The following is a 15,348-nucleotide window of genomic DNA, read 5'->3' as shown; positions in this document are numbered from 1 at the left end:
GTAAGAAATAAGAGGATTTTCCTTTTTGAACTAAACTTTTATATGGTTTCAAAATACCCTCATTAATAAGGGGTAACTTCTTTTAGAAATAAGATCATAAATGTCAAATAAAAAATTTCATTTTGAATTCAAAAAGAGAACTCTTAAAATTTATGATTTTTTCCCCTTCACATTAATATTTTTATTCCCTAAATTTAGCTTTTTTTTTTAATTTCTTTTTTATAATAGAGGAAAATTGTTAACTTATGCCCAAAAAAATAGAAGAGCCTCTAAGGATGCACAACGCGCGTGCTTAGAGGCTAATATATTATAACTAAATTAGAATGCAGGTTATAATTAGCTTAATTGGTAAATTTTTATGCCATCAAAATAGAGATTTTGATTTAAATCTATCTTGTACTAAAATGAAATCAATTGGTGCTTAGGCTTAATGATAAAACATAATCATCATGGAATAGAACTTTAAGAATCTAATCCTATGGAATCTTTGAAAAGAAAAAACAAAATTAGAACTAAAGAAACGCTTAAACAAAGACAAAAACTCTTTAAGAAACCATGTAGATTCAAATAATAAAGATAGTAACACATTTGAAACAACCTTATCCTTGTTGTGCAAGCAGTGAAAATATGAGTAGTTCTAAACTTTTTATTTTTTATTTTTTATTTTTTATTTTTATAGAAGATAGAATTTCTACTCTAGCCTAATCTAATATATATGTGTGTGAAACTTCTTTTTGGAGACTTGAACTTCAGTCCTTACCTATCATATCCTACAAATACTTATACTTGTGAAGTGACCATTGCATCAAGAGCGCACAGTGGTAGTAGTTCTAAACTTCTAATACTACATAACTTGCCATAATTTTTGTCACAATTATCTTACGTTTCAGACTATGGCTGCCTGTCACTTTTTTTTGGACCCATAATTTTTTTTTACTATTTACAATATGCCACTTTTAGAATTTTTCGTGAGAACAGGGATTGAGCAAAGGAATTTTTTTTTTTTTTTTAAAATGTTGGAGCATTGGAATGAAAATATTAAAAGCCATATACAAATTTTAAATTGGATAGTATTCAAATTTAAACATGCGGCCAGCAAATTGTGTGATGAATCCACATATATAATAGCATTTTAAGGCTTATTTGGTAATGTTATTTGAACAATAATTTTTATTATTTAAACAATATAATATATACTTTTATAGTATATTTTTACTTACACGTATTTTTACAACACTTAAATAACAGTAAAATTATAACATTAAAAATTTTATATTTAGTTCTGATTCGCTTCCAAACCCAATGGAAATAAATAAATAAAACAAATACTAATGATCTTTGACTTTTGATGCATGCTGCACGTGGAAAAGCTATCTCCAATCACGCACAACTTCGAACCAAATCCAACCGTATGTTTGGGCAACCTTTTAAAAAAAATTATTTATGTATTTTTTTATAAAAAAAACTTATTTTTTGAACAATAAAACTATATTTCAATTTATTTTCAAAAAATTATTATTATTATTATTATTATTATTTAAACTCAATACAGCTCGAGTCTTGACAGATTGAACAAAATCTGATAGTATATAGGAAGGTTCTGTGCCCGAAGATCACGTGGGTTATACATCAACTCTGATCTAGTAAATCTAATTGCCTCCACCCTCAAACAAACCAGTAGAATAACGCCACGTCATTGAACACATCTAGTTTCTCGTGTAGGCAGTAGGCACCGACTCATACAATGTTTCCCTATTTGAAATTGAAAGTACCCAACAAAAGTTCACAATTGTTTAGGACAAAGAAACAGAAAAAGACGAAACCAAGTTTGTCATACGTATGACCTACGATCATTGACCGGGCTTACTTGAAACCATAGTACTCAAGGCGTGGGGCACCCTTAGGTGAGTCAAGGTCATTCGCATCGTGACACATTTTTTTTATTTACTTTTTATTTTTTTTATAGGTAATTATAACATGCTACTAATCTGCAACTCAAATATTTTCTTTCTTAAACCTTCAAGCATTTTGTACATAAGAAGGTGTTAATTCAGCTATAAGTCTTTTGGCGTGACACAGTATTTTTAAGACATAAATCATGCAACTCTTTTTTTTTTATACAAGATATAATTTATTTAGAGACTTGAACCTTAGTTCTTATCTCTCACGCCCCACATCCTACACCCACACTTCACAAATATTTATATTTGTGGAGTGACCGTCGCACCAGGGTTGCGTACTAAATCATGCAACTCCTAGTCTGGACTCCATCACATCCCAAGGAGTACCACGTGTACATCTAGATCATATAGAATCAAAGATAGATCGATCATAGACAGTATTTTTTTTCACACGCAAAACGAAACGATTGCAGAGGATAAATACCTTTCGCCACCTCGACACCCAACTTCTCATTTACTCCGTCACCAATAAAATATAAATAGCCTTCCATCATCATCATCAAAACACCCTGTCTCTCTCTCTGTTTCTCTGAGAATCTCAAATTCTATCTCTGCAGCAACCCCGTTGCGGCGGAGATGGAGCAGCAACTGACCTCCGGAGCCAGCAACCGAATAATCCCAATTCTGAGAGCTTTGAGGACCTCTCTCATTTTCGTTTACACAGTCCTCCTCTCTCTCCTCCTCCTCCGCCGCTGCCTCTCTCCTTCTCAACATTCAAGCAAGCGCAGGAGGGAAGAGGAGGACACCTTGAGAAGGAGAGCCTTGGCGGAAGATTTGGACGTTTCTTTTGGTAATGACCACCGGCTCCGATGCTCCAACTCCTTGTTCGTTGGCCCTGGTTCCCATGCCGTCTTCTGCCGCTCTTGGGTTCCGGTCTCCGGTGACTTAAAGTAAGGCTTTTTCTTCCTTTTTGTTGTTGAAATGGTATCTGTTTGGTTCAAAGTTTGGGTTTTCATTTGTTTGGAATTGGGAGGTTGAAAATTGAAACCAACCCATGAAGCAAAGATTTGGGCTTTTTATGTTTATGAAGTGTGTTTTTGTAGTTTTTTGGTATTTGGATTATGCGGTTTGAAGAGATGTGAAGTAAGTTTTTTCACTTCTATTTCTTCTTTTGAAATGGGTCTGTTTGGTTATGGAGAAAAATGATGAATGATGGAAACGAAGTTTAAACAAAAGTTTGGATTTTTATTTGTTTGGAATTGGGATATTGAAAATTGAAACGAACCCATGAACGAAAGAATTGGACTTTTTGTGTCTATGAAGTGTTTTTGTAGTGTTTGGTGTTAATTTTGAGCTTTTGATATCCATTTGAAGAGATATATTGTCCTGTGGAGCTAATCTGCAAGATGTGCAGGTCGCTAACTTGTATTCTAGATTTCCTAGTGTGTTCTTGATAAAATTCTGGCACACCAGGAGACACTAGACGAAAGGATTAGAGGACTCTGGTTTTGGTTCCCACTCATCTTTAGCATGTACAGTTTTTACTTTGTACATTCCTTGTTGTGGCCTTTATTCTGCTCTGCTGCTCTTTCTCTACTTTTATTTTAAGAACTCGTGGTTTGTAATTTCAGGGGCATCTTGCTTATCATACATGGACTTAATGAGCACGGGTAATTTTGGTTTTCTCTAATCCTTTTGTAATTTTTGTCATCCATGCTATAACATATGTTGTTAACTAATGGAGTTTTATGATTACTCTCTAATTGATGTTCATTTTCAGTGGGAGATATGCTGATTTTGCAAGGCAACTAACATCCTGCAATTTTGGGGTCTATGCAATGGACTGGATAGGTACCAACATTTGTAGTACTTTTACTTGTTTAATTCTAAAATGACAATGCTGTGCATGCAACTACTATGCCAAGAGTAAAGGACAGGTTTTGTATCATTACTGGTACTTGGAGGAATAATAAATTTTGAAACTGCTCCAAATATTTGGGCATCGTATTAAATAATTCCTTTTTGTCATCATTTGAAATGATAAGTATTCTGGATTATGTAGAGGCTAGTTCAAAAGATATTAAGAAGTGCCATCATAGAATTTTATATCATTAATTTGGAGGACCAATCTCTCTCTCTTTCTCTCCCTCTCTCCCCCCCCCCCCCCTTTCCTTTCTCTTTTGAGATCATGCTACTCTTGGCATCATGAACAAGCCCACTTTTTGTGTTGATCATCAATTTTTAATTTCTTGTTATTCTCATTACCATATCTTTTTTTTTTTCTTTTTTTTTTTTTCAAGATGATTAGTTAAAAGTTCTTAGGTGATGAGTTTTTCATTTATTTTTTTATAGGTCACGGTGGGAGCGATGGATTGCATGGGTATGTACCTTCATTGGACCATGTTGTTGCAGACACTGTAAGTTGTAATTCGGATTCCTACAAATTTTGTTGATCCATTTACGCTAAATTCAAGAATACAAAAACGTTTTGTTACAACCGTTTGGTTTCGTTGCCTGAGTCCCAGAGATTGGCTTCCGATGGACCATCAGTGTAGTTAAAAAGTGTGCTTAGGCACACTTAAAAGATTAAAGCCCCAAGTTCTAAGCACTTTTCATACTTAAACCAAAGCGAAGCTCATCTTCTTTGGTGTTTTTTGAAGAAGCACAAAGCACACCTAGGCTTGCTAATTTAAATATCATTAAAGTTAATCATTTGATCTTGAAGGAAATGACATGAAGCATTGATTTATTATTGGGACACTATTCTTAAAGCATTGTACTACATAAACAATTTTTGGTTTACATATCTTAAGACATGAGCAAGGATGATTTCTCCTATTCCTGTGCTTTTTGGTCTTTGCCTTTTGATTGAATCCTCTACTTATATTTTGATTATAGCTATTACAATTATGTATTTTATAAGGCACAGGAGAATAATATGAAATGTTTTAAGTTTAAACTTTATGTGAAAATCATATTGTCCATTGATTATTGTCTTCAAATTTACCATATAAAATTTAAGAAATTGAAATAACCTATGTAAAATTTGAACTTAAAAACTTTTTGCAGTTGTACTATCCATTTGAGCTAATAGGCAAATAAATTACTATTTTGAGTTTATTAACTTTCTCTATTATTTGTTTCGAATCTTTTTAGTAAACGTTATCAACTTATTATATATAATGTTTGAACAATGTGGCAATGGGCTCTAGTTTAAATTGCGTCCCCTTTCCTTGTAAGGGTAAGGTGAAACTGTGAAAGGTGATGTCATGGTTCAAGACACCAGTTGCGTGTGTAACTTAACAATAAGGTGCATGCTTGGACTTTGTGCTTTGCGCCTAGGCTTTAAGAGGCCCTTGAGCTTAGTTGCACTTAGTGCTTTCATGAATGCTGTTTACCACTCTATCTAGGGCAGCCATACTTTCTGTTAACACGTGGAATTATATTTTTTCCAAGTTTATCAGCCCGTGTAGTTCAGTTCTTTCCATGTCAGCACAGTCAGCTTGATTCATGTCAATACCACCCTCCCTTGCCATCTTCACTGATTGGGAGACCGTAACAAATCAAAATTTGAAGCATTACTTTACCTTGTCTGTCTTGTTCTTAAAGCATTCATCATTTGATGTTCTACTTACATTCTAAAATAGTGATATATGTTTTCTCTTTCAACAGGGAGCATTCCTTGAAAAGATCAAGTCAGAGAACCCTGGAATACCATGCTTCCTTTTTGGTCATTCCACTGGGGGTGCTGTGGTTTTGAAGGTAAGGCATAAACAGACACACTGGTCCACGCTACTTTGTCTTTTATGAACTTCTAACCTGATAATTTGCACCTCTTGCATAGGCTGCTTCATACACTCACATTGAAGAAATGCTGGAGGGAATTGTATTGACCTCACCAGCTTTGCGTGTGAAGCCAGCACATCCAATTGTTGGGGTATGTTTTTCCTGGTTCACAGCTTGCACATAATCTGATATGCTAAATAATGCATTGAGTTGAATGCCAGAAAATACCAACTTATCCGTGTTTTGGCAATGAACTTTGAGAAAGTAACTTGTGCTTAATTATTGAATAAATTTCTATCATGGATTCCTTGCTGGTTCTTTACATATGAAAATTTGTCCAATTATGCAGGCTATGGCTCCTATTTTTTCTGTGGTTGCTCCCAAGTTGCAATTTAAGGGTGCAAACAAAAGGGGCATTCCAGTTTCTAGGGATCCTGCAGCACTGTTGGCAAAGTATTCTGATCCATTGGTATATACAGGACCTATTCGGGTGAGAACAGGCCATGAGATCTTGCGTATTTCTTCTTATTTAATGAGGAGCTTTAGGTCAGTGACTGTCCCATTCTTTGTCCTTCATGGAACTGCTGATAAAGTCACAGATCCTCTAGCCTCCCAGGATCTGTACAATGAGGCAGCTTCCAAGTTCAAAGAGATAAAGCTTTATGATGGCTTCTTGCATGACCTTCTCTTTGAGCCTGAACGTGAAGAGATTGGACAGGATATTATTAACTGGATGGAGAAGAGACTGAGTGCTAGCCTTGGAAATGTTGATAATATCTGGTAAAACAGAGTGCTGCACTTGCACGCCTGCACACACAGAGAGAGACAAGTGTAGTATCTGAATAGGTTGTATTAGAATGTTGATTTATCAATATATATGTATCGGGTGGTTGTTTCACAATCGAACTTGTATTTAATGGTACGAAAACTTATTATATAGTAGTTCATTTTCATTTTTATGCATTTTTAGTACTTAATTTGATTCGTAGATTCATTAACAGTCGATGCTGAACAATGTTTTTGCGTTGATTTTTTTGTTTTTACTTTACAAATTTAGTGCAAAAAATTTACAAATAGATGTCATAAGAACATGATCGGTACCACTCATAATGCCACAGATCCTTTGCAAGAATGTTCTTGTTAGTAGGCATGGTTTTTATAGTCTTGTAAAAAAAACACCCGAAAGAAACGAGATATACCATATACCGAGGTAGAAATTGATGGAATTTACTGAGCTAAAGAATCCCAGATTGAAAACACCCATTGGTGATTATGTAGTCTGGGTCTTTGATGGATTGTGGAGATATAATGGTGTCTATAGTAACGCCTAAGTTTAAACAGCGGCAACAAAAGATGAAAAATAAGTTTATCTTGATAAGAAGTCCCATAACTTGTTAGAAACTACTTGTTTGAGTTGCAGAACGGAAGTCCATCTTTATCTATCAAGTTATTGTTGGTTGTTTTCTACTTATGATGCTACTTCAGACTTTAACGAGTCCAACAGCCCAGAAATTATGTCATGTCATAAAGTCTAAGGGGGGTTCGTTCCCTAAAAAAAAAAGAGTAAATTACAGCTGGTGTATAGATTATAAACGCTGGAGGTTGATGATTGACGAAGACGGAAGTGGTGAGAAAGTCTACATGTTGATGGTTGATAAAGAAGGAAGTGCTGAGAAAATCTACGTACACAACAAATGTGACAAAAACAAAATTATATTGGATAAATCTGGTGCCACAACATAAAAACCCAATTATATTTGATGATGTAGCAAATCGTTTGTAAGTAAAAAAAGTGATGCTAGTAGTGAGCCATATGAAAATTAATAAAAAACTTATTAATTCAACAAATGTAAAAAAATGTTGTCAAATTTTGTCTTTATATTACTTGAAAGTGGTTGTAATTATCAAACCTTGGGGATAGGAATGTGCGAGCTTTGCGAGGATTTCTTGTCTTTTATATTGCAGCAACTTATGATGTCCCGTTATGAAAAATTGCAAAATGCAATTTGCATTACAATGTAGCAAGCAAATATAAAATAAAACCCCCAACATCAACTTATGCATCATTGTTGGAAGAGAAAACATTCGGTCCGGAGGTGGCGTAAAACCAGTGTTTTACGCCACCCACTAAAAAATTGACACGTGGATTTTTATTAAGAGAAACAAAATCTCTCTCCAGTCACCCAAACTCACGCCAGAAAACACAAAACAGAAAACAGAAGAAAGCTGAAAGCTCATGCCTCTGCTTCCTTCACGCCGAACCTCCACCACCGCCACAGCTTGATCGCCGGAGCCTGATCGCCGGAGCAGCCCTTAGACAAAAGCTCACGCCTTCCCCGGTGTCAAAGCCCATTTTTTTGTTCTCAAAGAAGGGTCTTTTTATACATATGGCGACCAAACCCTCCTGACCGTTGATACTCAGTCTGTTCTCAAAAGGTTGATTTGGGTTTGTCAAGAATTTGGGTTTTTCTTTAATTATTTGTTGATGATGATTGAATGTATGTAGGCAAGCTGTTTGTTGAAAGGTTTCTTAGAGGATTAATGGGTTGTTTTGGGGTCTGGGTTTGTCCATTTGTCATGCGTTATTGGTTTTTTGTTTCTGAGTTTGTATGTAAAATGGTTGCTTAGAAGGCTGGATGGGGTTTTTTAGGGTATTGGCTTTTTGATTATCTTTGAATCTCTGAGAATATAGATTTTGAAAACTTGGATGTTTGAATTGGCTTTTTATTTTCTTTTTATGGTATCTTGATGGGTTTTGATTAGATTCCTAAGTGTTAAGAGCAGTTTTTGCTTAGTTTTTGTTATTTTTGTTTGTTATTCCTAAGTGTATGGGTTATTTTTGTTTGCTTTTGAAATTGTAAAAATTAGTGATTTTTCACAAAGCTCAATGATAAAACATTACTGAATTTGGATGTGTTTATAAATTTTTGCCTAATTCTAATATAATAATACTGTTGTCGTTGTTGTTTTAGTGTTGGGAATACTCATTTGTTGTTCCAATTCATTGTAATGAATAGGTGTAACATAGGTTCTCATTTTTAATTTTGTGGTTTTGTTATGCGTTTGCTTTAGTGTTACTTTATATGGTTGTATATTCAGTATTGTCTAAGATAACCATTTCTTTAGGCATTGAATAAGAATTGCAGTCTATTTATTTGTTTAGTCTTTGAACAATTTGTCAACTGAATTAGATGTAAACAATGGGTACCATTCTATAGGCCTAAAATTAAATTGGAAATCAATTACTACATGTTGGATTGGAAGTAATATAAAGAATGAAGTTGTTTAAGCATTGTATCTACTAGGTTGTTTATGCTGTCCTGTGGCTCTTCTATGGCAGCTTAATGCTCAAGTCCATGGCATAAGGTGTATGCTGTCCTGTTTCTTGCTAATTATATATATGCTGTCCTGTTTGTTGTGTATGTCTCTTGTGCTCTTTGCATGAGGTAGTTTTTTTTTATTTATTTTTAAATTGTGTGTTTGATCCATAAAAGATTCCGATAAAGATGATGAACTCAATATTTGCTAAAATATGTTTTAGCAAATTTGTTTAGATGCATGATTGGCTATTTTAGTACATCTAATGCTAAATTTGCCATATGGTTCATTGGTGTCTTTAAAAGAACTTCATGTAAATTTTTATTTAATGAATTGGCTAAAAGTTCTCATTTCAATTTCTTAGGATGTGGAAGACCAAAAGCAGCTGGCAAATGTTTGGCAAAGGACTAGAGATCTTGGTGTCTACAGCTATTAAATAGTTCTCTCTTTTGAAATTTATAATCATTTTGGCTAAGATTACTGCCTGGTTTGGAACAAGGTCTCGGATTGGTTTCTAAAACAGTTGTGGCCTCGTCTTAAGCTTTGAAACAATTTCACATCTGATTATGTAGTAATAGTAATAGTAATAAAAAGCTGCTCTAAGCTTTTGTCATGTGTGTGATTAATGTAGGGGTGGCAAAATTTGACACGACCCGCGAACCCGACACGACACGACACGAAATTAGCAGGTTATGGGTTGAGGCTTAACGGGTTCGTGTCATATTCGGGTTGACACGACTAACCCGTTTAATAAATGGGTTGGGTTAGGGTTGAACACATAGAACCTGTTTGACCCGTCTGACCCGTTTAATTAAATGATATTTTACCAATATACCCTTCAAACTCTAGGTATATAAACTTATTAGTTGTTGTGATTTATTTTCTTTGACATATTATGATTGATTATTTGTGATATTGGGATATGTTTTAACTTTGAATGATTATTTGTGATGCAGTTACTCGTTAGTTCTAAATTTTATATTAAAAATATTTATTTGTTTGTTTTTTCATTTTGATAAAATCTGATAAACAGGTCGACACGACTGACCCGTTTAATAAATGGGTCGTGTTAGGGTTGAGAAATCTTGACCCGTTTAATAAACATGTCAGGTTAGTGTTGACCTATGTAGTCGAATACTCATGACTTGACACGACACGAACCCGACACGCGAACACGAATCGCCACCCCTAGATTAATGTATGTATGTTGGAGGTAATTTTGTTACCTTGGCTGGGCTGTTAAAAAGTTACAGAGAACTGTTGGAATAATTTTCAAATTGGGATTTGGAAATGAATGGATTACTTTGAGAAATATTTTATGTATAAAGTTTATTCTAGTTTTTAAAATAGAGTTACAAATGCAAGATTTTAGATTTCAATTTTTCAAGTTCTAGTACGGGAAAAAGGGAAGCTGATTTTTGTTTGCTCAAATAGAGTGATGACCGACGTCCTGTGCAAGTAGAGCTAATGCTATTTTGTGGGCGGGCAATACATTTATCTTTACTGCAAGGCTTATAAACTTAAAGAGTAAAAATAACATCTTAGGCTCTACAGACAGTCATGAATTTTTAAAAAATTCAAGTCAACTAATGCTCCTTTACCATACAAACTAAAATACATCTAAAATAAAACCTGTCACAATTTTTTCTATAAAAGTTTCTAATTGAGAATACATTTACTTGAAATAAAACCTATTACAATTTTTTCTATAAGAGTTTCTAATTAAGAATACATTCAACTGAATAAAACCTATCACGATTTTTTCTATAACAATTTCTAATCGAGAATACATTCACCTGGATAAAACCTGTCACAATTTTTTCTATAACAGTTTGTAATGGAGAATACATTCACCTGAAATAAAACCTGTCACAATTTTTTCTATAAGAGTTTCTAATTGAGAATACATTCACTTGAAATAAAAACCTGTCACAATTCAATTCATATAAGATCATATGATTGACCATACATCTTAAAATAAAATTTGTCACAATTCTTTTGAGAAATTTCTAATTGAGAATACATTCATTTAGAATAAAACCTGTCATAGTTCAATATACAAAAAAGTGGACCCTACGTTGGAAATACAAAAAAGAAGATAGTTCTATGTCTATCCACGACAATTTAAACATTATATAACCAAAAAATATTTGCTTTACAATCCACTCTCTTGGACACAAAACTTGTTTGTACATCAACTTTCTTGGAATTGTTGTAATGGATCCTGCATAAAAGAATGTACAACAAAATACAAAAAATAAAATTAGAATGAACATAGTTAAAAAAAATTCAATTTATTCTAATTAAACACTAAGTGATCATACCGTAAATGATGACGGATTGGGATATATATGCATAGTAGATGACGATGTAGAAGGATATGTCACAGGTGGCAAAAAGTCCTAAAGATGATTGATAAATAAAAAAAATGAATAAATAACAAAAACATCTATTACAGAACAATTTATACTAAGTAAAAAAATCAAATACATCATATACCTGTACAAAACTTGTGGAGCACAATGTATTTGCTATGACTAACGGGTTCAACCTTGCCATCGAAGACTCCTAATTTAAAAAAGTAAAGGTTTATTTTTGAAAATATCAGCAAATGTATGTATTATCTTGAAACTGAATATATTGTAATTACATAACCTCAGTTTGACTTTGTTGTTGATGCATTGACTCCGAATGTGGTGTCAAGCTTGTATTTGCAACGTCCCTACAAGAAATAAGTTTATAAACCACAAAATTTAAATACTAAATTAATAATACAACTCAATAAAGTCATGTAATTACCTGGAATGTTTATGCGTTGGACAATTGGTTCTCACATGACCCGTTTCTTTGCAAATGCTACATTTTCTCTTCTTCATCAATTGTTTTTCTTTTGGATGTTTTTGTCTCAAAGCTTTAGGCCTTCCTTTTGATGGAACATGTGGAGGGTCTCGCAAAGTCATTGGAAGATTTGATAATACTTGACTATTTAATATAGTATTATCTGGACTTCCTAAATCATCAACATCCTGAACATCTTGCATGGCTAGAAGCTCCTCATGAACTTTTCTTAAAGTTTGTTCAAGATGCTTGTATTGCTTCTCCGATTGTGACCCTACCTCTGCAACTTCCAAAAATTGAAGCATCAAACTATTTCTCATCATGGTAGAAGAAACTTGAGGCTCCACCTGTACTACATCACTAGATATCTCATGCACAATATGCTTCTTGGCATTAATTGTCCATCTTTCTAAAATATAATGTGATGAAAGAAAATGCACAAGAGATTTCTTCACAAAAACAGCTAGGATATGCCTACAAATAATACCAACAAACTCAAACATATGGCATGTACAAATAGCTTTTGTTTCAACAATATCAAGAGACACTTCATAGAACGGACTTTCTCTCCCATGAGCTACCACCTTGTATATCTTCTTCACTCCTTCTTCATGATATTTGGATGCCTTGTATTTTTTACTACAAAATAACTCTTCTTGAAATTTCATAAACATCTTTCTTGTATAAACTTTGGCTGCATCTGCTTCTAGCTTATAACATGTTTTCAAAATTGGCACTGAATTTTTTGTCTTTACATCTTGCTCTTTCTCTTTAAGATAACGTGCATTCAAAACTATCTCATATTGATATACAAAATCACTTATCGTTGTACTCGAACGAACATAATCTTTAAAAAATTTATTCATGCTTTCACTCCTTTGGGTTGTAGACATCCCGGCACAAAATGAGCTTCGTAAGTAAGCTGGAACCCATATTTCACGCCGCATATAAATATTTCCCAACCAATCATTATCCCCCAATCCATATTTCTCCATAATTTTACTCCATTCTAACTCAAACTCTTCAATAGTGATTGTATCATGGATGCAATGGTAAAATTCTTCCTGAAAATGTGGATATTTATTATATACATGAGAAAACTGTTCTGGAACTTTTTGTAAAAGATGCCACATACACAATCTATGAGTTGCATTTGGCAATACATCTGCAATTGCCTTAGCCATAGCCTTGTCATCGTCTGTTATAATTGTAAAAGGAGGATTTCCAGGCATTGCATCAAGCCAAGTCTTCAACAACCATGTATAAGATTCTGCTGTTTCATTGATAAGCAAAGCACATCCAAACATCACAGATTGATGATGGTGGTTAACCCCTGTGAAAGGAACAAAAGGCATCTTATAACGATTTGTTTGGTATGTAGCGTCAAAGGTAACGACATCTCCAAAATATTGGTATGTCATTCTTGACCTAGCATCTGCCCAAAAGCAATTACCTATGCACCCATATTCATCAACTTCAATTGCATAAACAAAACCTGGATTTTTACATTGACTCTCAATAAAATATTTGTACATTCCCTGAGCATCTCCATCTTGAAGCAACTTTCTTCTTTTACTACCCAAATAATTTTGAATATCAACTGGAATACATCAACATTATAATCATTGCCAGATTCTTTACTTAACACAGACATTATCTTGCTTGGGGCTATACCTGACTCATTGAGTGTATCTATAAGATTCTTTTGGGCACTTGTTATCACTCTATGCCCATGAAGCAAACTTGTACTCTTAGGGGTAAGAAGCTCATGATTATGACTCTCCACAAATTTACATATAATCCATGTATCATCAACTTTCTTTAAACCTATCATTGCTTTGCATCCTACTCTTGTTTCTGCACGCTCTGGACCTGTTTTTTTATTGTCTTCATTACATTGACGTCGGAATCCTTCCTTCAAACAAACATATTCAATTCCAACCCTTATTTTATCTTTATTCTTTCGAGTATGATTTACTCATATACTAAAACCCTTTTGCCTTGCATGTGCATTATAATATGCATGAGCAGCCTCTAAGTTTTCAAATATCATATCAAGATGTGGTTCTGAATGCCTATTGCATGCAAAAGGTTGATTTGAGTCATCCAATGACATGTCTACATTATTTTGATCTTCGTTTATTTCTGACTCATCATGTACTAAGTCATCCACCATATCACAAAGTGAGACTGTTTCAGGTTCTTTGTTGTTTGCACTCATATTTTCAATTCAAGTAATTTTATATTTCAATATGACCTATAAAAAACAAAAGAAAGAAAAATTCATAAGCAACAAATAATAATAAATTTAAAATTTGTACTATTACAATACTAAACTTGCCCAATTTGGCAAACTTGTTCTATTACAAAATTAAAGTTTAATTGGAAAATTTTACACTAATATTACAATTATCATTGTCAATAGGAGAAAATTGACATTGGTACATATAGCTCCAAGTACATAAAACAGCTATCAAATAGCTCCAAGTGGTACATATAGCTCCACTCAATAAACTTTATTACATAAAAAAGCTCCAAGTACATCCTTATTTGCACTTTGGTACATATAGAAAGCAAATTGACATTACAAGTAGGGAGAAAATTGACATTACAAGTAGGAAAAAATTGACATTACAAGTAGGGAGAAAATTGACATTACAAGTAGGAGTAAATTATATTTGAAACTAAAAATATTTTAATGACTATCAAATAAATGATACTAGCTGTGTCCCAGAGGTTGAAGTTGACAGCGGAGAATTCAATTGTGTAAACTTGTCGGAAAGGCACCTATAAGAAGCAAAATTGAAAGAAATACAAATCCAAGAAAAATAAAGGAAACAATTCAATCAAGGTTTTAAGTCAAGGTTTAAAAAATAAAAAAAAGGAAACACAAATTGAAAAATTGAAAGAAATATATATAGGAAACAATTCAGCAATCCTATCATACAATAAGTAACAAACTCGACTCTGCCCTTCATATAGTGAAGCAGTATGAAAAACAAAATGATACCAGGTCAAGAAAAAAGCAAGTGCTTATAATTCTGACTATCATTGAAGGGACCCTTAGACCCAGCTTTACAATTCGTGAACATGCAAGAAAATGTAGCATTTGGTTCATTGGTGAAGTTTTGACTATCATTGGTGTCACCCAATGAAGTTCTTTTAAAGACACCAATGAACCATATGGCAAATTTAGCATTAGATGTACTAAAATAGCCAATCATGCATCTAAACAAATTTGCTAAAACATATTTTAGCAAATATTGAGTTCATCATCTTTATCGGAATCTTTTATGGATCAAACACACAATTTAAAAAAAAAAAAAACTACCTCATGCAAAGAGCACAAAGAGCACAAAGAGCACAAGAAACATACACAACAAACAGGACAACATATATATAATTAGCAAGAAACAGGACAGCATACACCTTATGCCATGGACTTGAGCATTAAGCTGCCATAGAAGAGCCACAGGATAGCATAAACAACCTAGTAGATACAATG

General features: G+C 33.7%; 1 protein-coding gene, 1 long non-coding RNA gene and 1 pseudogene across 2 annotated transcripts; 2 read left to right on the top strand and 1 right to left on the bottom strand.

The window, feature by feature from the left end:
- The first annotated feature begins 2,342 nt into the window (after positions 1-2,342).
- Positions 2,343-6,669, top strand: LOC142613274 (uncharacterized). Its single transcript, XM_075785559.1, has 7 exons — positions 2,343-2,851; positions 3,533-3,571; positions 3,682-3,752; positions 4,254-4,318; positions 5,574-5,663; positions 5,746-5,838; positions 6,037-6,669. Exons 1-7 carry the CDS (start codon positions 2,538-2,540, stop codon positions 6,469-6,471), a joined length of 1,107 nt encoding a protein of 368 aa, XP_075641674.1. The 5' UTR covers positions 2,343-2,537; the 3' UTR covers positions 6,472-6,669.
- Positions 6,670-7,675: 1,006 nt separating this feature from the next.
- Positions 7,676-10,317, top strand: LOC142613904 (uncharacterized). Its single transcript, XR_012840323.1, has 3 exons — positions 7,676-8,123; positions 9,370-9,623; positions 10,198-10,317. It is a non-coding gene; the product is annotated as an uncharacterized LOC142613904 (long non-coding RNA).
- Positions 10,318-11,199: 882 nt separating this feature from the next.
- LOC142612480 (protein FAR1-RELATED SEQUENCE 5-like) lies at positions 11,200-14,064 on the bottom strand (annotated as a pseudogene).
- Positions 14,065-15,348: the final 1,284 nt, after the last annotated feature.

Source organism: Castanea sativa, chromosome 10, assembly GCF_040712315.1.
Source record: "Castanea sativa cultivar Marrone di Chiusa Pesio chromosome 10, ASM4071231v1".
Classification (NCBI taxonomy): Eukaryota; Viridiplantae; Streptophyta; class Magnoliopsida; order Fagales; family Fagaceae; genus Castanea; species Castanea sativa.
This window is presented reverse-complemented; position numbering and strand designations above follow the sequence as displayed.